This window comes from Protopterus annectens, chromosome 2.part2 (genome assembly GCF_019279795.1).
Source record: "Protopterus annectens isolate FY-2018-M chromosome 2.part2, PAN1.0, whole genome shotgun sequence".
NCBI classification, from domain to species: Eukaryota; Metazoa; Chordata; order Ceratodontiformes; family Protopteridae; genus Protopterus; species Protopterus annectens.
Genome location: NC_056730.1, coordinates 710,243,858 through 710,266,362, shown reverse-complemented (window position 1 = coordinate 710,266,362; position 22,505 = coordinate 710,243,858). Strand labels below are relative to the sequence as shown.

The 22,505-nt window shown below is 41.0% G+C and overlaps 1 protein-coding gene across 1 annotated transcript in view; it reads right to left on the bottom strand.

Annotated features, from left to right (window-relative positions):
- The window catches only part of LOC122795779 (endoplasmic reticulum aminopeptidase 2-like), a 1,481,589-nt gene that overhangs the window by 1,042,051 nt on the left and 417,033 nt on the right, over window positions 1–22,505 (bottom strand). Inside the window, exon 6 of the mRNA XM_044064110.1 lies at window positions 4,494–4,607. Coding sequence (XP_043920045.1) covers window positions 4,494–4,607 — 114 coding nt within the window. The remainder of the gene's footprint in view (window positions 1–4,493; window positions 4,608–22,505) is intronic.

Sequence of the window (22,505 nt, the reverse complement as noted above, 5' to 3'; positions counted from 1 at the left end):
TCTCTTATTTTCTTTGCCAGTAGTCCAGTCATTATCATTTAACCATGTTTCACAAACAATAACAATATCAATCTTGTGGGAACGTAGCAAATTTTCCAATAAAAATATAAATATTATTAATGCTCCTAGCATTAACAACCATCAGAGATGCATCAAATGTCGCTATGTGTGAACTGTTAAATTTTTGATCTGGCAAAAATCCTGCCTAGTGTTTGTCAAATATTGCAAAATATCTGCTGCAAAAATTCTCCTACATGATATTGACAAATGCATGCCATCCTGTCTGAACACGTGTGCCCAAAACTAGGCTTGGATGCTCTACACATTTCCATTTTTTAAAACAGGACATTTTATCCATGCAAATATTTACCCCAAAAATCTTTTCATTCAAGGTGACCTGACTATCCTTTCTATATGTGACTTGGGGGGGAATGTCCTAACACCAGTGCAAGCTATACTATCTAAGAGGGCTGTAAGTTCCCTACTTAACAGTCAGAGTCTCCGTGTGAAGGAGATAATTTGTACTGACACGAATAAAAACAGATCGGTACTTCCTTACATTAAGGCATTTCAAAGCTTGTCTCACATCTTCTATTTTTGCTCCTGACAAGCATAACACTATTCAATGTTCATTATCTTCTCTGCAAATACGTATCACTTCCTCTAATAACTGAATCTCCAATTACAAGAATATCTTTTCTGACCAGATATGAATAATTTTCAACTTCTAATACAGTAATAACTGCTCTATCAATTATTACAAAGGAATGATCTTCATCACCATTGGTCTTATTACTCCCACTGTTTTCATTGCGTATTAAATTTGCAAGCATACAGTTCTCAACCAGCTGGCTTTGTACATCCACAGCTTGAGCTATGTAGTAAGCATCTGTCTTTCTCTTCTTATTTCTTACAGTGGTGTTCGTCAATCCTTCCACATTCAGTTTTGATTTCTTCCTTTTTACCTGCCCCTTGCCTCTTTTTTCTACCTTCTCTTTTGGAAAAATTCTGCCTTTTTCTGTAGACCATACCTCTCAAGTGTACCTCATTACGAGGAATGTACCTCATTTGGGGTCTTAAAAAGTTCATGTTCCTCGAAGTTCCTCAAAGTTCCACATTGAAAGAGTCTGTCACACATTCAGTGTTAGGAATTTTTTTAAGTGAAATCCATGGTAAATAGAAATTAATCAAATTAATTCATTAAATGATCTTCTTTATAAGTAAAAACCAGCATATTTTAACCATCCTATGACCTTCCTACTTGAAGTTGTTAGTAAGCCATTAGTATGTGTTCCACATTTTGCCCATTTGTTCCACATTATGAAAGCGAGTGTTCCTCATTTTGAAGATGGAAGGTTGAGAGCTATGCAGTGTAGACTTGAAGGTTTTCTGATAGAAAAATGTTATCATTCCCTGTAATCTGTGCGTTAGTTAATAAAGCAGTGTCCTTTTCAGTACATATTCTCTTTACTTTACATACATTTATCACTTCTTTTTCTTCCTTGTTATTTGTTGTGAACTTCTTTCTTTGTTTACTTCTAAACTCGCTGAATCCTCAGATTGCTGAATACTTACATCCAGAGTTCCAAAGTTGTCAGGGGAATTGTATTGTTTCCTAGGGGCTGAATGATCTTTACAGACAATAGACACACCGTTTCCTAAATGTGTTCTATTTGCTCTTTGCCTAACATTCTTTATCTCACCAGTCCAGTCATTAACATATATAACAACAGTTGTTTCCAGCCGTGCCAACTTGCAAGTGCAATCATCATTAGTAAGTCCAGATTTACTTCTGATAATTGTAAGCAAATCATCCAACCTCTGACATGAGGAACACAGATCACCAGTGTTATCAAATCATTAATGGCATGCTCATTTAAGGAATCCATATTCAGCTTCAAACAAATAAAAAATTATAAAAGAAAAGAATAATCAAAAACAGTAACTACAGAATTTTAAGAGAACTTAAATCAACTTCTGTGAGAAAAATCACACAAGCAATATACAACTAAATACTTAAGTAAGCCCAATAAAGTTATTTTTCTGAACGTATAAGTTCTGAAAGTCAAACAAAAGCTGTAACTCCTTTATGTCACATCTGAATGATCTCAGTAGCTTCTGCTATTGTTTGCAGTCATGCTTCTTTTTAACAGTAAAGATCAATAAATCACAGGATTGTTTAGATAAGCTCTGGATTGTCCTGTCTGCAGTCTGTGTGAACTTATAGCTGACTAGGCCCCTTGGGATGGCTTGAGGTTTCCCATGTAAAACCTATCCCTTTCTAACAACCAACAGTGAAAATTAAAGGTAAAACAACAAAATATAAATCCACAGTAAATCTTATGTACAAGCCATCCCATACTTCCTACAAACAGTGAAAAACAGTGGTAAAAAATATAAATTCAAATAAAACTTCTCTTACCAGTCCACTCTACAGTAAATCACAAACCAATACATGATTGTTTAGATAACCTCTGTGTTGACTTTGAGATCACAAAATCTAGGAGAAAGAGCAAGACACTAGTTTTATTTTGTAAGTGATCTCTTTCCATGAGTGGGAGTAACCTTTGAGTGAGAAATTAAGTAGGAGTGCGGGATGAAGCCCCACAATGTGGGAGGTATAGAGGGGCTTGCTACCAGAAAAAAACATTTAGTGTGATTTTTATGCCTTTGACAAATACAGTTTCCCTTACAGTAGATGTGTTTACGTGTAACATGTACTTGAGGAACTAATTCAAGCAATTTCATTATGCAGACGTGTTTAGAACAGCTTGGTTTTGAGGAAGTGTAGCGGAGCCATGCACAGCAGATTAAATGCCATACATTTGTTTGCTAATACTGAGAAAATGATCATAACTAAAAGTGAGTCTTGATTTTAACATTTACAAATGGTATCACAATAGTCCAAAACTCACAAGGCATTATTACAAACTACACTGTCTGAGATTTTTTTTCCTTTCGAGCAGAGAATTATTACACAAACTCACACACACATGCTAACTCTCAATCATTAAGCACAGTTTAGCTATAAAAGAGCACGAGTTCACTCCCAATCTCACCCCACCCCTGGCTGACTTCAAGGCTGGTCTTAACAGAGTGACATTAAGTATACAGGAAGGGTCTTGCACAACAGGATTTTGTGATGGACAAAGGAAGCTAGGAGAATGACATGGGCTGATATCTTTGCCCTTGGTACTGAGTCCATTTCTTAATATCTAACTGAAGAAGAGAGAAAAAAAGAAAAATACAAAGTTTCACACAAGTCCAATGACTTTCTTTCTTGTTCACTAGTACAATCGGATCTGTGACCATGGTACGGAGGAAGAACTCAAATACTGGAAATCAAGCATGTACATGAGAATATACATGTACATGCATGCACATAAACTTTTCAGCCAGAATCTCTGTACCCAGGAAGATAAATATAATTTAAAAAATTATTATAAAATCCACACAGGTAAAAGATCAAACCATAAAATACTTCAACCTGTATATAGTACTACAGCTCTGCAAGAAAACACTGTGTAATGAAATTCGAGAATCACTTAAACTGTATAACATATTCACAAATTGCAGTTATATTTACAAGTGAGCTGACATGTATATGAAATTAGGACTCTCATGCTTTACATTACAACCTACAATATCCGTGGCAATCTAGTTAAGGTAATCAGTGTACTACCCTGTTAAACAAATGTAAATAAAATAAAATAGTAAAGCTTTTATCCTCTGTAAAGCAGGTACTGTAGCAAGTTTGTTTTAGGTGGTCTATCCCAGTAGTGGATACACCAAAATTCTGCTTTGTTGATTAATCTGCATCAACCATAATGGCTTAGGAAATGACAAGACCTTCTGAAAGAACTAAAATTTTGTAGGTAAGCAACAGAAAGACTGTCCCTGGGATTTGTTAACGCCTACACTAAGTGTACACTGTTCTGAGGGAACAGACAACACAAGCATAACACACCTTCTTCCTCCTAATTTTAGTTTTCCTAATGATTTTCTTGCAGCTTTAAATACTGAGGGGATTCATAAAGGTTATCACAAAGTGTAGACTACATATACACTTAATATAATCTTCCTGAGTGACTAGAAAGCACAAAAATGTGGTAGGGATGTTCGTGAATACAGATCGTGTAAATGTTATTAAATATGGTCCTGTGTGTTCTTTGAAGAAAGAGTCACTTTATTATTTCTTGGAAAAAGTAGACATTTCTTTAAAAAGCTCAGAGCAAACAAGTCAACGTTTACCACTTTGCCTAAAAACATGCTAGATGTGAACAGTAATTTAACTTTAAATAAATAAAGCAGCACATACCTCATAAATTAATTCCAAATTGTTAAGCAAATACAGGTGCAGATATCAGTGCATTAAATAAATATGCAAAGATGAAGTTAAGTGTTTCAGCAATGAAGTATATAAATCTGAGTATATCTATATGCCAACTAAATAAGTGAATTGGAAATTCTTGTTAAATCTTAATAGTACTTACAATCTGTATCTCTGGGTGGGTGCCATTCACAGACACTACTTCCATGTATCTGGCAAAGCCTTCATTAAGCCAAATATCATCCCACCATTCCATAGTCACCAGGTTACCAAACCACTGAAAGAAAGATTACCTGTATTACTCATCATGTCAGTATATGAAACATAACCACCAACAAAATATAGTCTGCTTTTAAGGTATCAGATTTAACTTAATTAATGGAAGTTTATCAGTGCAGAGATCAGCAATGCTGCAGTAAAGTAGTGGGTTCTTCAGTTCAGTTCCCAGCAGGGGTGCACTCTGTGTACAGCCTCCATGTCTTCCCTGTGTCCATGGGAGTTTGCACTGGGGTCTCTGGTTTCCTTTCATATCACAAAAGCAAGCTAATGGTGAAAAAGTGAACTTCTAAAGTTTCCTACAAGTGACAATGCAGTGTGTGTTGAGAGGGTGGACTCATCCTGCTGATTACTGTGAAAATGATTAAAAGGGGTACTGGAAAATGAAGGGCTAAATATTGAAGATTTATGAAGCAACTTCTGCCTGTTAACATAAAAATGAATTCAGAAATAAGGCAGAGAACTGTAAACAAAAGATACAAGTCTGAGCACCCTGGCAAATACCTACATTCTCTTTATAGAGATACTGCACTGCCAGCAGTACAAGCACCTTATAGGTTCTGTGGGAGAAGCAGACCACAGACAAAGATCCAGTATGACAGAGCTCCTTCATATTTAACTGCTGTGTTCGGATTACTGCCCCAAGTGGGGAGCAAAAAATTAAGCAGTCTCAGCTGGCCCAGAGACAAAGCAATACCCAACTTACTTCTGCTACTGTGCTACCTAGTGCAGGGGGCAGGAAAACACGGATTCAGTGACTCTGTGGCCAAAAGTCATCTCTCTGCTCTAAGGGGAGATTGTTATTGAAGACCCCAGCATAGGATGAAGGAACTACAAAGCTATCTTCCCACTGAGAAATAAGGACTATGTAAAGGAAATTAATGGGATGCCTGCAATAATGTGCAAAACACTTATGTGCTCCACAGTAGTTGCACATTCAGGGTACAGCAGATCCTATTCTAACAGAAAACACAGACATAAAATGATACCTGCAGAATAAGGGATACATTGGTCACCTTCCACAATTCTTGCTCGAATGGCAGCACCTGAAAATGACAAACTCAAAAAGGAAGTCTCTTCTAAAAAGGCTTTAAAGACCTGCCCAGTGAACAGTCGTGCTCAGGTAAAGGAATGGATGGCTGGTTAACTGCAGCTGGTGAGAGGGTCATCAATGCTAGCAAAATAATGAAAGAAAAACTCAGAAGAATCTGTTCTGAAACATAGTGTAACTAACAGGGTCCTCCAGTATCATTTCAGTATTTGGCTAACAGAAAGTTCCATGCCACCCCAAAGAACTAATTATGCTGGTTAATCATGGAAAAGTACAATTATGGAACAGTAAACCATTGATGGAATACAAAATGGTGGTAGCTGGGTGCACTGATGGAAGCACATATTCAGCTGAGGAAGAAAAAAGTCTAAAAAAAAAAAAAAAAAGTGCAAAAAAACATAATATCATAAAAAGTGAATTTTTAAAACAGCAGTTATTCACACAACAAGCTGTGGCATCATTCAGGTTACCGCACTTTGTATAGCTAAGCATATTTCCACACTTACTCGTGATCACAGAAAAACAACAGATTTAACAGTCTAGTAACAGCTCTCCCATTTTGATGCAGGGCGTTTATCCCCCATTTGTCCACCTCATAGCAGAGACTAACAGACAGCAGTATATGGAATCCATACTTGGCTTATGACAGTAAAAGTTCAGGTTGTTGGGATTATAAATGTATGATCCCAAAATGCTCCATAACAACAGCTGCATATTGGGCACTTGGACAGGGGAATAAACGTAAAAGTTTAAGATGTGCCCACATTATTGAAGAGTTGTATAAGATGACCCCTCTGTCCCTTCCATCACCACAATATCAAAAAAGTTCAGTTGCGTACAAACATAGCATAACAGTTGATGTCCTACCTATCTCTGTTTCATTATTCCTTACAATAGGGATAGCCTACCGAGAGTAGCCATACATCCAGCCAGCCTACCAAAACCTGGTTCTGTCCATGTGCCAAATGACAGACGCATATCCTAAGTCCGAGGAGAGGTGTAAGGTACATAAATAACGTGTGTGCCAAACACTCAGAACTGAATTGCCCCAGAAGAAAAGGAGCAGTACATGATGAAGAAAGGAATAATGGAGCATGTACATCCAGAAAATAGAAAAGTTTTCCCTTGGCTAGAGGAAAAACAGAAAACCCAACAGAAGGAAGGAGGGAGGGACAAAATTCAGTAACATTAACAAGTAGGTTAATCTACTGTTATGGCAACTTCTTACACAACTGTACTATGTTCTTCCAAGTTCTTAAACAACTGTACTATGTCCTTCCTTAACCACCATTGCAGTATTCCTTCCAATATGGAGAGTATGAGAGCTACTGTAAAGAATGGGAAGAGGTAGAAGGAACTGAGGAATTCTTAAAAAAAAAAAAACAGAGGATGGACCTAGCAAAACTTGCCCTGGCCCTCGAAATCATATCTAACTTATAGCACTTAGTAGCAGCTTCCGAAAGGGACCTTTAAAAAAGCTCCAGAAGAGGCAACCGCCCAAGTAGGAGCATGAAAAGAGGAAGGAAGCTGTTCGCCATGAAACAAATAACAAATGGAAACTGTTTTAGAGATCCAAGAAGAAATGGATTCTTCAGAAACTGTCAAACCCAATGTTTTGACCTAGACAGAAAAACAGTTGCTCAGATTTTCTATCTTTAGTCTTATCTAAAGAACATCTGCGCTGTCTATACAAACCTGAAGAATGGAGAATCCTCTCACTACTATGCTGAGAGGATGGAAAGAAGGAAGAACAAAGGATGGTTTGATTCAAAGACACATCATTGACCACTTTAGGTATGAATGTAGAACCGGTCTTTAGAGATTCTCTGCCTCTGCAGAAAACTAGAAAAGAAGGAAAGGCTATAAGAGCCTGAAATTATTAGACCCTTTTGGCAGTCATCAGAGCCACCATCATGACAATTTTTCAGGTATACAATTTCAAAATGGAAGAAGCTATTATAAGTTCATATGTGTTTACTATGCTAAAAGACTACATGGGCCTTTTTAAGCCTAGCCATGCATCTCAAATCTCTGACAACTTCCGATACCCTTGATAAGTTTAAGTAGGGGCCTGGGAGATGGACCACTTACGGGTTACCTGTGTCCATTGCAGACATAGGTGCCAAACCAAAGATGAATTTCCGATTTCCCATCCAATTGTCCAAGTTGCATTTAAATTGGGTTAGGGAAGAATTCTGCTTCACATGGATGGGGAGCCTGTTCCATAGACGCAGTAATCTCTGGGATACATACCTCTCTCTCCAGCAGGTCCCATTTATATTACAGACAACATTTAAGTCTTTAGAATAGGTAATTCTGGTGCTGTTTGTTTTGGGGATATGCAGGAGGTCCATCAGAGAGGGGTCTGACAATGCCCTGTATGCCAGGCATAGAACTCCCCTCAAAAGCCTGTAGGAGACAGAATACAGGGATAGGGCCATGAGGCGGTCTGTATATTACATTTTACTTCCTCCCTGTATTCTTTTAGTGAGGAGACTCTGTGGATCTTCCAAATGTTGGATATGCCTCCTTTGGTACATACCAAAGGGGGCATTGTACTTAATGATAGGTCTGATGAATGCCGAATACAGTGGAACAATGACTTCCTTGAACTTGGATGCCATACCTTTGTTTATAAGTTGCGCAACATAGGATGATTTCCTCACCACTGTAGACACATGATGGTCAAAGGCTAGATCACTATCTGTGTGTGTCCCTAAGTCCCTGACTAATGGGCCAACTCTAAGGGTTGTGTTGTCAATATGATAATTTCCAGGGATGAATGACTTCCCAAAGGATACTATTATACATTTCTTGGCATTTAGTTTTAGTCCGTGGCTCTGACATTAGCTGCTTGTCTGTGTCAGGCCCTCCTGGAGAACATTTGTGTCAGTGGGAGATTCAATGGCAGCTCCTAATTTGCAATCATCTGCAAATTTTGTCAGCCAGAGACCACTGACATTGGCCTTGACTTCTGAGAATTAAATGCCAAAAAGGAGCGGTCCAAGGACTGATCCCTGAGGGACTCCACTCATGACTGGCCTCTTTGTAGATGTGGACTCCCCAATTCTAACTTCCTGGATCATGTCTGTGAGCCAGTTGGCTATCCACTGGGTGACATACGGGTTTGTAACTAACCTCTTGGGTTTGTCAACAATGCACGAGTGGGGTATTGTGTCAAATGCCTTGGCCAGGTCAAGGTAGGCAGTGTGAATGATTTTGCCCTCATCCATTGCTTTGCTGACCTTCTCAAAGAAGTCCACCAGGTTGAGTAGGCATGATCTGCTCTTGACGAAACCAAACTGGGTTGGCTTCAGTGTCTGGAGGTTTACTATATCTCTGTTGATCATCTCCATGATAATTATTTCCATGTCTTTACATATAGGACTAGTGAAACTTATGAGTTTGTAGCTTCCAGGGTCTGTAGATAGCTCACATTTGTACAAAGGGATGACTGTTGCCTTATTCCATTCATGGGGCACAAAACCTGTTTGGAGGCTACAGTTAAACAGTAATTCCAGAGGCCCTAACAGGTCATGTTTTATGCTAATTAGAAGGCATCCTGGGATATTGTCTGGGCCCATGATGCAGTGTTCTTGGTCTTAGAGACAGCATTAAGGACCTTTCCCTAGTGACAGCAGGGGGAGTTGTATTTGATGGTACCTCCTGAGGGAAGGTTGAGGGGGAGAGAGGGGTAAAGTTGGAGCTGAATTTATCAGTCAGGAGGGTTTGCTATGTCTTCTGGCTCAGTACAGGTGGCTCCACTTACAATGAGCTCTGCATACAACTGTGCATTGCCTTTGAGGTTATGGACATAGCTAAAGAATACTTTGTGGTTGTCCTTGGCCTAGGAGGCCAAACTTACCTCAAATTTGGCTTTGGTAGACCTTATTTGTCCTCTGAGTTGTTTGTTTAGTTTGATGACAGTGCTTTTATACTGCTGGGTGTTGCACCTCCTAATTTTTGCCATAATTTTCTTCCTCCTGTTATACAGTCTATTGATTTTGTGATTCCACCACGGTGGCTTGTTTTTTGAGTTACTTCTGTACTTCTTCCTGGTTGGTACAGCAGCCTCTATGCAGCTATTAACATGCTTGTGCAGGGTTTCTGTGAACAATTCTGCATAGGCAGCAGTGTTTTCAGGGTTTATGGGGCTTGAAATTTTGCCAGGTTCAAACTTAATAGCCAGAGGTTACCCTTAGAATAGTTCCTGAATATTCCAGGTTTAACTGGAGGATTCAAGTTTTATTTTTAATTCAAAGGAGACCATTTTGTGGTCTGACCTTACCAGGGAAAGCATTACAGTAGGGGGTGTGCAGCACTCTCCCATATTAATGAGGACCAGATCCAGTATGGTTGCACCCCTGGTTGGTGTATTGACTATATGGTCCAAGGAGGTTGTGTTTACAAAATCCAGGAATCTCTGTGCTTGTACGTTTGGTGTTGTATAGGATTCCCAGTTAATAGTGGAGTAAATAAAGTCACCCATGACTATGGCATTGGGTTGGATGGTTAGTGTTTCTAATAAGTTTAAATACATTGCATGGGTTTCCTATGTCATAGAGGGGGACCTATAGCTTGCAAGGAAGTGGTATTGGATTTTGCCTATGGTGATTTGAACATAGAGCAGCTCAAGTGAATTGTCCTGATCGACCAGTTTTGAAGTATATTTATCTTTGATGTAAACATTGACACTTCCACCTTTAGTCCCTGCCTGTGAAATAGCTGGCCTAAATGCGTGAAGGCATTATAGCCTAGCACTGTTGGCGTGCTGTCCGTGGCTTTAAACCATGTCTCAGTGACCACACAGATATCAGCATTTTCTAGGGTAAAGACAGCTTCTAGGGAGTGGAGTTTTTTGTTCAGACTCCTAGCATTGAGCAGTAATACAGTGGATATAAAAAGTGTACACACCCCTGTTAAAATGCCAGGTTGTCACATGTACTACACAACCAGTACTTGCCAGAAATTCCTGCAGCTCCTTCAGTGTTGCTGTAGGTCTCTTGGCGGCCTCCCTGACCAGTTTTTGTCTTGTCTTTTCATCACTTTTGGAGGGACATCCAGTTCTTTGCAATGTCACTGTTATCCCATATTTTCTCCACTTTTTGATGACTTTCTTCACTGTATTCCATGGTATATCCAATGCTGTGGAAATGTTTTTGTACCTTTTTCCTGACTGATACCTTTCAACAATGAGATCCCTTTGATGCTTTGTAAACTCTCTGCGAACCATGGCGTTTGCTGTAGCAGGCAACTGAGTAAATGTCAGGAAAATCCTACTATGACAGCTGAACTTTATTTGGGGTTAATCAGTCTCTTTAAGTGATAGCAGGTGTGTACCCAAGAAGACTAAATGTTGTAATTAAAGCAAAAGGTGCGTCAACAAAGTATTAGTTTAAGGGTGTGCACACTTATACAACCAGCTTACTGTACATTTTTTATTTTTTTATATTTTTCCCCTAACAGATTTGTTTTTCAATTGAACTGTACAGGTTATAGGTGACATTAAAGGTGGGAACAGTTTTTGAAATGCTTTATTGTTGTCTGACTTTTTTATATCACAAAAACCTGGCATTTTAACAGGGGTGTATACACTTTTTATATCTACTGTACCTTTAGATTTTCTTGGTTTTGATTTGCAATGTCGGAAGTACTTTCAGTTTGGCATTGCCTAAAAAAGGCACTATGGGGGAAGACAATGTTTTAACTAATATTCAAAAGCTTAGAGGGGTGAGGTGCAGACCATCCCTGGCAAAGCAGAGTGACATGTTGACCATCTCCTTCCAAGCTGAAAAATGCTGCACCCCCTTAGAATGACACCAGAAGCTATGCCAATTATTAAAGTCAATCATCTTTTTTTCGCATTGTGGCATCATCCTTGGAGAAGGTAAAATGCTGCTCAATGCAAGTTTCATACCAGCCTGAGACACATATTCCGAGAGCTCCATGATGTCTCTCTTCATATAGTCTAAGGAAGTATGTCTCAGGTCATTTATTCCCACATGGACTATGACTGAGTCATACTGGTAATTGTGATCCAGTGACCTGAGTGCCTGTGTAATGTGGCAGATTCTGGCACCGGATAAGCAACTGACAGTGACTTTCTCCTTAATCAGCCTGGTGACAGTGACATCAGTGTGTCTCACGATGGAGTCTCCAATGATTAGAATGTTAGATTGTGTGATGGCTTGCCTTATGGGCTTAGAGGTAGAGGCTCAATGAGATGTAGCTCTAAGTGGTGATGTGTGTGTGACTTTGAAAGAGTGCATTTAGGGCTGCTGAGGTTATTTGTTATGTGTACTTCATCTAGGAGGTCTTTGTGGTTTAGGAAGGATACATTTAAATGCCTCATCATATGGGGGTCGATATGTCTGCTTTAAATTGTGTGTGACAGGTGCAGCATGTGTACTACTGACAGCCTTACTGACATTAGGAGTACTTTTATGTGAGAGCTTTGCCTCCAGTGACATTGTGTAAATACATCTCTCACATACCATATCAGTTTGTTTGAGAATTAACTGGCTGTCAGTAAACATGAGGCAATTTCTACATTGTCTCAGGATGCCCAAGCCACCAAGCCGGTAATGGGGACAGTAGGAAAGTTTATATCCATGACAACAGACCCTTTTTTATTGATTAGATAGTTGGAGAATATCAATCACTGTCAGCAGTATCTGATTTGCGACTATGGGGACAGTGCAAACTAGTTGTCTTGTGTGCAACTAGGTATTGGAGAAATTTCAATTGTGCTTTCACAGGAAAAATGTCACTCATGGTGTCTTGAATCTATACAGTGCACTGAGGGGAAACTAACACGTAGACCCTGAAAATTTAAGGATGAAGTATTTAGGCAGATATTCTGAAATTAGAAACAAATCAAGTGGTACTTACTGAAAACAAATAATTAGCTTGTCAAGCATGATGAAAAGAGGGGAGTTGCATGAATGGCTACTGCCTGACTACTACTGGTCTCACCACAGCTCCACTCTCTTGGGATACAATGCTCCTTTGCTTCTTCTCTCACCAGAAGGAAACTGTTAGCACCAATCCCAAGTTGAGAAGCCGGCCACAGCCTGTTTGGTGATCCACAGTCTTGTCCCAGATGATGCAAGGGACTGTAAAGCTTGTAGTCTTTTCCTGGTACATGTCTTGAATATCAACCATACCAATCAGGAACGTTAAGCACAGACACTCACTCTCCAACCATAAAAAGTCAGGAATCAATGCACTCTGCTTCTTCTCTTACCAGGACCAGAATATAAGCGCAGATTCCAAGCTGTCACCTATAAAGTAGTTATTAGGCTTCCTGGTGATCAGCAGTCTCCATGAAATAATGTCCCTGCACTCCTTCTCTCACCAGGAGAAAACAGAAGCTCTAATTCCAAAATGACAGGCAGAATGTGGGCTCTCCAATAACTGGTGTTTAAAGGTAAGATGAAAAAAAAATGGTTTATCCTAAACACTGCAGTGTACACTAAGCAGCTAGATGTGAAAGTGGGTAAAAGGAAGTTATGTACTCACCATAACATTCCATGTGAGTTGTTCATCTTTCTTAATGATGGATTCGGAGCCAATCCTCGGCTCTGACTAGACCAAAATGCAAAAGTTTGAGGTATTCAACCAGCTCATGGCCTACCCCCTATCCTATGATGCACTGGTGCTTCCCTCAGATCTTGTTTGCTGCCAACTAATGTAAGTAGAAAACATTTTTTAATAGTAATATCAAGAATAAACCAGACAAAGACCAATACAGCCACGATTTGTCCAACTTCTCGGTCCCCAAGAAAAAACTGGAAGGGGGTTAGGAGGGTGGGACATACGAATGAAGGCGAGATGAACAACTCACATAGAACGTTATGGTGAGTACATAACTTCGTTATGTGAAGTTCTTCTATTTTGCCTTCATTCTTTGGTTAGCATCCCAAGCACCATCTTTCTCGGGTGTCTCATGGGAGAATATTCCTCAGGACACTGGAACCAAAGGAGGCCCTATCCACTCTGTAATGAGTGATGAAGGTATGAGGTCTAGACCACGTGGATGCTGCACAAATGGAATCTATTGGTAGTTTGGCCAAAAAGGCTGAAGATGTGGAGACTGCTCTAGTTGAGTGGGCCTTTACTTTTTGATATAATGGCGTATGGACAGAACTGTATGTAAAGGAGATGTAATCTGATAACCATTTTGATAAGGTGGTTTTTACCACGGGAGCACCTTTCTTTGTATCCAAAAATGAAACAAAGAGCTGTTCTGATTTTCTAAACTCCCTGGTCCTGTGTAAATAGAATCGAAGCTGCCTGTGGACATCAAGCTTGTGCAGCATATGTTCCATCTTATTAGTATATTTAAAGAAAATAACAGGTAATTCTATAGTCTGATTGAGATTTGTCTCTGAACAAACCGTAGGTAAAAATGATGAATTTGTGCTAAGTGAAACTCTCTCATTATGAAAAATCAGGGTCTATATCAGAAGATCAAACTTTCAAAACTTCGAATCTGATATGGTTGATATCATATGATCAAAGTCTTGAAACTTCAAATCTTTTAAATGAGATCTCCGTACAGTGTTGAAAGGGAAGATTTCCCTTTTCTGTACTGTAGTGCGATCTCGGACTTGGTATATTTAAGTAGCGGGGGTGTTGGGGTGCAGGGGGGCTTGTCCCCCCTGCTTAGAGCATTTAAATGCTTTGTTTTTGTAGGCTGCTGTGTTTTATTATATTTTCGATGTTTCAAGACTTCGATTATATGGTGTTGACCATATCAGATTTGAAGTTTTGAAACTTCGAAAATGTAATATAGACCCGAAAAATCAAATATGGGGGTTTAATGGATAAGGCCTGTAACTCTGAAACCCTTCGAGCAGAAGTAATAGCTACTAGAAATATGGTTTTCTATGATAGATATTTCAGGTCACAAGATGAGGCTGGTTCAAAAGGGGGTAGGATGATCTGTGAAAGAACAAAATTTAGATTCCATGGCGTAGCAGGAGATTTAATGGGTAGTTTCAAATGAACAGAACCCTTGAGAAAGGCTTTATAGAGTCTATGTGACATGATATTATACCCTGATCACCAAGATGAAAGTTAGAAATTGCTGCCAATTGAACCCCAGTGGTTGCTGCAGCTGTCCCCTCACTGAAAAGTTTAGTCAAAAACTCTAAAATGGATGAAATTGAGGCCAGATACGGGTCAATATTGTTTTGAAACGCCCATATTGAAAACCTTTTCCATTTACTAAGGTATAACGTCCTGGTAGATGTTTTATGAGAGGACGTTAGAATGTGCTGAGCTGCAACTGAGAGGTTCTGAAACCTGGCTATATTTGGAATTGGACCAGCCAAGCTGTCAATTTGAGGGACTGAAGTGCAGGATGAAAAGTCCCTGATGAATGAATCAGAAGATCTGGGACTGGGTCCAGGATCCAAGGTTCTTCCAAAAGATGAGGCTGGAGAAAGGGGAACCAAATTTGACGAGGCCAATAAGGGGCTACTAGAATGATGGTCCTTCCCAGAGCCTTGGCTTTCTGTAAAACTTTGGGTATCAGTGGAAAGGGTGGAGACCCGGGGGCCAATTGGGTATAAGCGCATCCTTTGGTGAATCTCGCGTAGGGGGAATTAGGGCAAAATAGCTGCTGCATTTCGTGTTTGTTGAAATTGCAAAGAGATCGCAGCAAGGGTGGCCCCATCTGTGGAATATCCTTTCCGCTACTTCTTTCTTTAGGGACCACTCATGAAGCAATAGGATTGCTCTGCTCAGTTTGCCTGCTATCAGATTGGACCTCCCTGGGATGTGCATTGCTATCAGAAAGCGTTGGGTAGAAGTTGCCCACTGCCATACTCTCAGGGCCTCCCGATACAGGTGGTAAGATCTGATTCCTGCTTGTTTATGTACCAGATCACTGACGTTGTCCATCTGAATTGCAATAGTCCCTAGAGGAAGAGAATCTTGAAAGGACTGCTATGCTAAAAGTACCACACTCATCTTTAGGACACTGATATGCAGGTAAGCCTCATGTTCCTTCCATGTGCCTTGGTCTGTTCTTCCCTGATAATGCCCCCTCCACCCTATCAGGGAGGTATCCGTGGTCAGAGTGGCAATAGGAGTGGGTAGATCAAAGGGGCGACCTATTGTTACTTGATGAGATGACAGCCACCACCGAAGGTCCTTCTTGCGCGAGTTCTTTATTACAATTTGATGTGACATTGGAAGTTCTTGAAAGGACTATTGCGTGAACAGGAGCCATTGCAGTACACGCATATGCATTCGACCTAAAGGACTCGCAATGATTGCTGTCACTATTGTCCCCAACATTTTGAGCACCATTGAAGCTGGGGCTTTTTCTTTTGAGAGAAGGTTAAAGACCTGTTTTCGTAGAATACAAACCTTTTCTGGTGGAAGTTTTAAGGTCATGGCAATGGTATCTAGATCTGCTCCTATAAAAATGGTATGTTTCGAGGGCGACAAGGCAGATTTTTCTGAATTTATGGTAATCTCCAACTGACTGCAGAGGTTCAAAGTTCTGTCCCTTGCTTGTATCAGTTGTTGCCTGGTGGTGGCGGTGAGGAGCCAGTCGTCTAGGTATGGAAACACCTGGAATCCTAAACGTCTCAGGTGAGCTATGACTACTGCCATGCATTTGGTGAACACTATGGGGGGCTGTAGTGAGAACAAAGGGCAAAGCTCGAAACTGGTAGTGACTGGCCCCCAGCGAAAAGCACAGATGATCCCTGGATGGTCTGGCCATTTTGATGTGGTAGTACGCATCCTAGAGATCTATCAAGCACATCCAACTGTCTTTTCCTAGAAAAGGAAGTATTGACTGTAGCGTGACCATCTGGAACTTTGTCTTTTTGACAGATTTGTTCAGTCTGCTGAGATCCAAAATGGGTCTCCAGTCCCGTTTTCTTTGGAACTAAAAAGAACATTGAGTAAGTTCCAGATCCTCTCTGGTCTGCTGGGACAAGCTGGATATCTCTTTTTTCCAGCAATCTTTGAATCTCTATGGTTGCTTCTTCCCTGTGACTGGGTGGAACGTCCGGGATTTTTCTTACAAGGGGGGAGTGGGGTGGCAAAGGGAATAGAGTATCCTCTGGATATGATGCTTTGTACCCAGCAGTCTTGTTATTTTTAGCCAGGTGTCTGGGTAAGAAGATAAGCATCTCCCGACTGCCTCCAGAGATGGACAGGTGGGCCTCCGTTCAGGTGTGCTAATAGGGCTGCCCAAAGAACTGATCTGTGTCGCCCTAATTCTGCAGTCCCCCTCTGCCGCGTGGACGGCATCTTCCATTATTATCCCCTCCTCTGCCTCTAGAGGGGGTTCACCACGTGTGCCTTGGAAAGCTCCTTGAGTTTTACAGAATTACATCTTACCTGCCCTTCTGACCTTTGGAGTAAGGTCTGGTAGGGGTGGAAAAATGGACTCCGATGGCAGACAGAGTCTTTCCATCTTGCTCACATATGATACGCATTTCCTTCATTTTGGGTCCAAAAAGGGATGAGCCATTGAAAGGGGTGTTAACAAAGGATGACTTAAAGGGCTCCGCAAAAGAACATAAGTGCATCCAGAAATGTCTCCTAAAAGCAATTCCTGTACCTGCTGCCCTGCTCTTTCCATCAGCTGCATACAAGACCAGATGCATGGAAGAGTTTACAAGGGAACTGAGAGTAGTAAGCTGGGAAGTTACTTTATCTGATACCCCCGCAGCTACTGAACCCTGTAGAGCATCTCCCAGCTCTTTTAAGAGATCTCTCTGCATTCTAGTAAAATGCGTGAGATAGTTCAGCCATCAGAGGGCAAATGTTGCTGAACTAAACATGCACTTTCCATATCTGTCCACAATCCTAGAATCCTTATTAGGAGGATGGACAGACGTAGAAATTTCTCACAATTCCTTCTTGGTGGCTGCTGCCACCACCACCATGCCATCAACAGGTACTCCTTTGGTTAGGAAGGCCTTGACCTGGGGGGAAGTTATAAATTTATTAGGCCTCTGAGGGACAGGTTCCATGGTATTTGGGGACTCCCACGCCTTTCGAGAGACCAGTTTCATCAGCTCATCAAAAGGTGGAGACACCCAAGTGGCAAAGGGCTGAGACCTGAAAGCCTCATCATCAGTAGGGTTAATGGGCTTTCAGCCACCCCTCTGTTTAACAATTTCCAAGATATCTGCATAGGAGATATCCTCCAAGGGCGACTGTGGGGACCCTTCTGACTCATCTAAGTCGGTGTCTGAAGTGACGGATTCCTGCGGGGAATCCAGATGCTTCCTCTTGCATAACCTCCTCTTGGGAACCTCATCAGTGAGGTCTCGGAAGAGCAGGGTTCGCCCAATGGGGCATCCTAAGGCTCTGGGTCTCTACGCTTTTGTGAGATCTGTGAAGCAGAGGCAGACACAAGCGCTTTAGTTGAGGAGGTTACTGGTCCTGATGATGTGGAGTCCTGAGGGGACAATATTCTCCTCATGGCATCGAAAGCCCCCAGCTCCAATAAGAAGGAACCCCTTAATTTGAAAAGGCAGGTGACTCCCTTCGCAGCGAAACGGTGGGCTCCGAGCCCGAGGTAGGCAAGATGTGAAGTCGGTTTGACTATTCTCTCCAGACCCGACCAGCGAGTGTCGGCTCCTAGACTCCAATGTCAGCACCGAAGAAGTCTGAGCTGTCAGAACTGACAGGCATGGAACAGGTGTCACTAGCGACAGTTCCACAATCATCAGCTCTGAACACTCCGGCTCCGAAATCTCGAGTTGGGTCAGAGGAGGAATGGAAGAAGCAGGAACGGTTTTGGATGGTTCTGAAGCCCCGAGGGTCGGCCCCAACAAAAGTGTGGTACCGCTGGTGTCTGCAGAAGCCTCTGCACCACATGATCCAGATCCATGTCTGAAAGCCTTGAGGACCGAGAAGAGGCTACAGATGACTCCACTGATTGGACGATAGGTGACTTGAAGGTAGGAGATACCGGCTCCAATACCGGGGACCGGCTCCTACCAACAATAACTGTTGGTTCCAAAGCTTGTGGAACCGAGGCAGATGGTTTATCTGTTACTTTAGAGGTCGATGAACCTTTCTTTGGCTCTGACCCAGAAGACGTTTTCGAAGAAGTTTTTGAAGATTTTGACGTCTTGTCCTAGGTATTTTCTTTGTCCAGTGATTCTTGAAAGGAAGATTTTACTAGACCTCTAGCAATCAACTTACTCTTCCTTTCATGCAACACTCTACTGCTAAAAGAATGGCATATGCAACAGTCCTCTTGCAGGTGAACCTCACCTAAGCAATAAATACATTGAGTGTCCATCAGTTATGGACATGTTTTGTCCACACTTAGGACATTTCTTAAATCCAGACTTTGATTTCTCTTGCTGAGACACACGACAAGGAAGAAACAATCCACACAGCAAAAAACTATATGTATTTTGGTGAGGACACTACCAATAATTATATATTGATGTCCTACGAAAATACGAGCTTTAACAGTAACCTATAACTAAAGCACACACCAACACACAAAGGGAAAGTTATAAAGCTTTCTAATCTAAACAGGCAATATGAACCCTTTTAATGAAAGATATATATATATATATATATATATATATATATATATATATATATATATATATATATATATATATATATATATATTTAAAGCACACTAAATAGGGAAGGGAGTTTTTAACTAGGCCTAATGAAACGGCCACACAACGAAGAAAAGTTCTCATAAACTAAGGAGCGCACAAGCACTATGGATAATTCTCCTGTATCAAACTAACTAACCTAAAGTACTACTAGCTAAATTTGAAAGAAAAAAGTTTAACAATAAGTACAATAACAAGAAACATACTTAAATTTCACTGGCCAGAGCTGGTGAAACACACGATTTGTTGCAGCGGCAAACGAGATCTGGGGAAGCACCAGTGCATCATGGGATATGTTGTAGGCCACGAGCTGGATGAAGACCTCAAGCTTTTGCATTTTGGCCGAGTCGGAGCCGAGGATTGGCTCCGAACCCATCAGTAAGAATGAAGGCAAGATAGAACAACTTCACATCTTAAGTTTTAGCTATCTAAGTGGAAAGCCACTATTTTTAAAAGGGTAAGATAGATTGAAAGGGTGTGGGCACTTTTGTATTCTGGTACTATGGAATACAGTGGGATGGCCAATAAACTTAAATAGTTGAAAGGGAGTGATTTCACAAAATGATGATTTTGTGCTTACTCACACCAGCCAGTGAAAGGAAAGAGGGAAGGAGATATGTGGTCAAAGTAACATAAGGGGCAGGCAACTAGAAAGACAGTGGTGTTTAAGAACACAACAGAACAGGCTGGGAGGTTGGGAAAAATTCTGTCTGACTCACAAGAGATACAGCTGTTGTCTCTTTTCAAGTTTTAATATGTAATTGAAAGCAGAATACAAGTAAAACACAGTGTAAGAAAACAAATCACACTATACAAAATAGAAAAAGGCAATAAAGTAATACAAAGAACAAAGAAATCAAAAGCAAACTTACCTTTCTCTCACAGTAGGCTGTGTCAGAGTCTGGGTGAACTTTTGGCTCAAAAAGTTAACTTTTCAAGAACAAAGTCCAGGTCCCAAAAAGGAGAAACAGGTTTTCTTGAAGGCCTCAAATGAAGAATATCTTTGAGAAATTGTTTGATCTCAAATCTAGAAGAAGTGTTAGATCCAGAGGCAGCCAAGCAAATATGGCTGACAAATGAGTTTTAACAGAAGAGTAAGCCAGCCCAGAACTGAGCAACTCATACAAGTAAGAAAGTACAGTTGTGTCCCACTTACACAATTGTAGACGTTTGAGCAGATCGATGCTACAGTACTGATTCTTGGATCTTCCTGCCCACAACCGTAGCAATTTCCAGAGTTTTTTCATCATCCCTTGTTGACAGACGTCCAAGAACCTACATCTAGAAATCAGGGCATAAGAAGAGACTATTGGCAAAATCTTCAGGTCTTTCTAGGTAGTAAACAGGCAGTTTGATGCCTGAGGCCAGCACAACCTCCCCACTTTTCTGAATTTTAATGTGTAAAGGGAAAATAATATGAGGAGGAGGGGATGATGGCGATAAGGAAACTATCTGCAGGAAGCTCCCAACCACCTTACACTCAGAAAGGGGTAGAAAAGGGTCAACAGATACAGGGGTTGGAGGCTGGGTGTTTGTACTACAACAATGATAAACTCAAACGTCTATAACTTTGGTAAGTGACACACAACTGTACTATGTTCTATGTAGTCAATGTCAAAGTACTGATTTTTGAAAGGACTCTCAAAGCTACCTGTTGGGTGGCAGGCAATCAGATGGGCCATTGGAAATAAGGTTTTGCAGGATGGTAGTTGCAAACCCTATTCTAGCCCTGGAGGCAATGCCAACATGGTAATGTTTTGCAAAGGTGTGCACAGAGTTCCAAGTGGCAGCTTCTAGGATAGTCTGGGTAAGAATTCCTTTGAGGAAGGCCATAGTAGCTGCCCCATGCCTGGTGGAATGGGCTTTGACATAACCAGGTAAAGTTTTTCCATGTTGAGTGTAACAGAACCTAATTCAATTGGCTATTGATTTGGATATGACTTGTTTGGAGACAGGTATGCCCTCTTTCCCCTCTATGAAAGCCAGAAGCAATTGTTCCGCTTTACTAGGGGTTTTGCATTGTCTTGGAAGTACCTGATTTGCTTGTGAACAACCAGTGAATGAAGGATTCGCTCCACTTTATTCTGTGGCTTTGTGAAGAAAACTGGCAGGTGGATAGCCTGTTTTAGAGAAAGTTCAGATACCACCTTAGGCATGAAAGTTGGATCAGTTCTATGGGTTACCCTTTCCCTTTGAATGAGAGTGAAAGCTTCTTTACACATTAGGACTTGTACCTCTGAGACCCTCCTTGCTGAGGTGATAGCTATAAGTAAGGTGTTCTTCTAAGTGAACATCTTTAGGATAGCAGAAGCTGCTGGCTCAAAGGGGGGGATGAGTTTTTCTAGCACATAATTTAATTTCAAAATAGGAACTGGGTTCATTATGGGTGGTGTTAAGTGAATGATCCTTTTTAGAAAAAGTTTCATGTGGGGGTGTGAGTATATAAAAGGAAAATTGTGCAGGCAGGCTGAGATAGGACTGAGTTAATATCTGCCTGAGGAGGGCTGATATTTTTGCTGTGACACTAGATGGAAATGTATTTCTGTTTTGCAAGGAACAATTTTCTGGTGGTGGGTTTCCTTTCCTCCTTCAGAATGGATAGCACTTCATTAGGATAACTGACATTTTTCTGTGCCAAAACCCAATCCTCCAGTCTGTTAGTCCGAATGTGGCCGGGAGTGAATGGAATACTGATCCCTTGGTTTGGCTGATATCATCTATTTCCTGTGGGACAGTGTTGAGTCTTCCCTTCAGTGAGGGACAGGAGGAGGGAGAATCAGTGTTGCCTTGGCCAGGAGTGGGCAACGAGTACCACATACTGGGTCTATCCAACCTGACTTTTATCAGAATACTGAGGATCAGAGGTAAAGACAGAAAGGCATATAGGAACAGGTTGGTTCATTTGAATGAGAATGCATCTACTTTCCAAGTCACTGTCTGTTGGCTTCTGGAGCAGATCTGTTGAGGGAATTTCCCACTGTAAGGTTAAGTCCAGGAAAAACTATCTCTTCAGCCTCTATTCATTATGGTCTGGAAGATTCCTAATTAAATAATCTGCTAGGGTATTTTTCTGGCCCGGAATGTAACATGCTGTAAGAGTCCATTTTAGTTCCTGTGCCAGCATCTACATCTTCACTGTTAGACAGCACAAAGGGTATGAAAGGGTGCCCCCCCCACACTTGTTTATGTACCACATCCCTATGGTGTTGTGTGTCCAAATCTG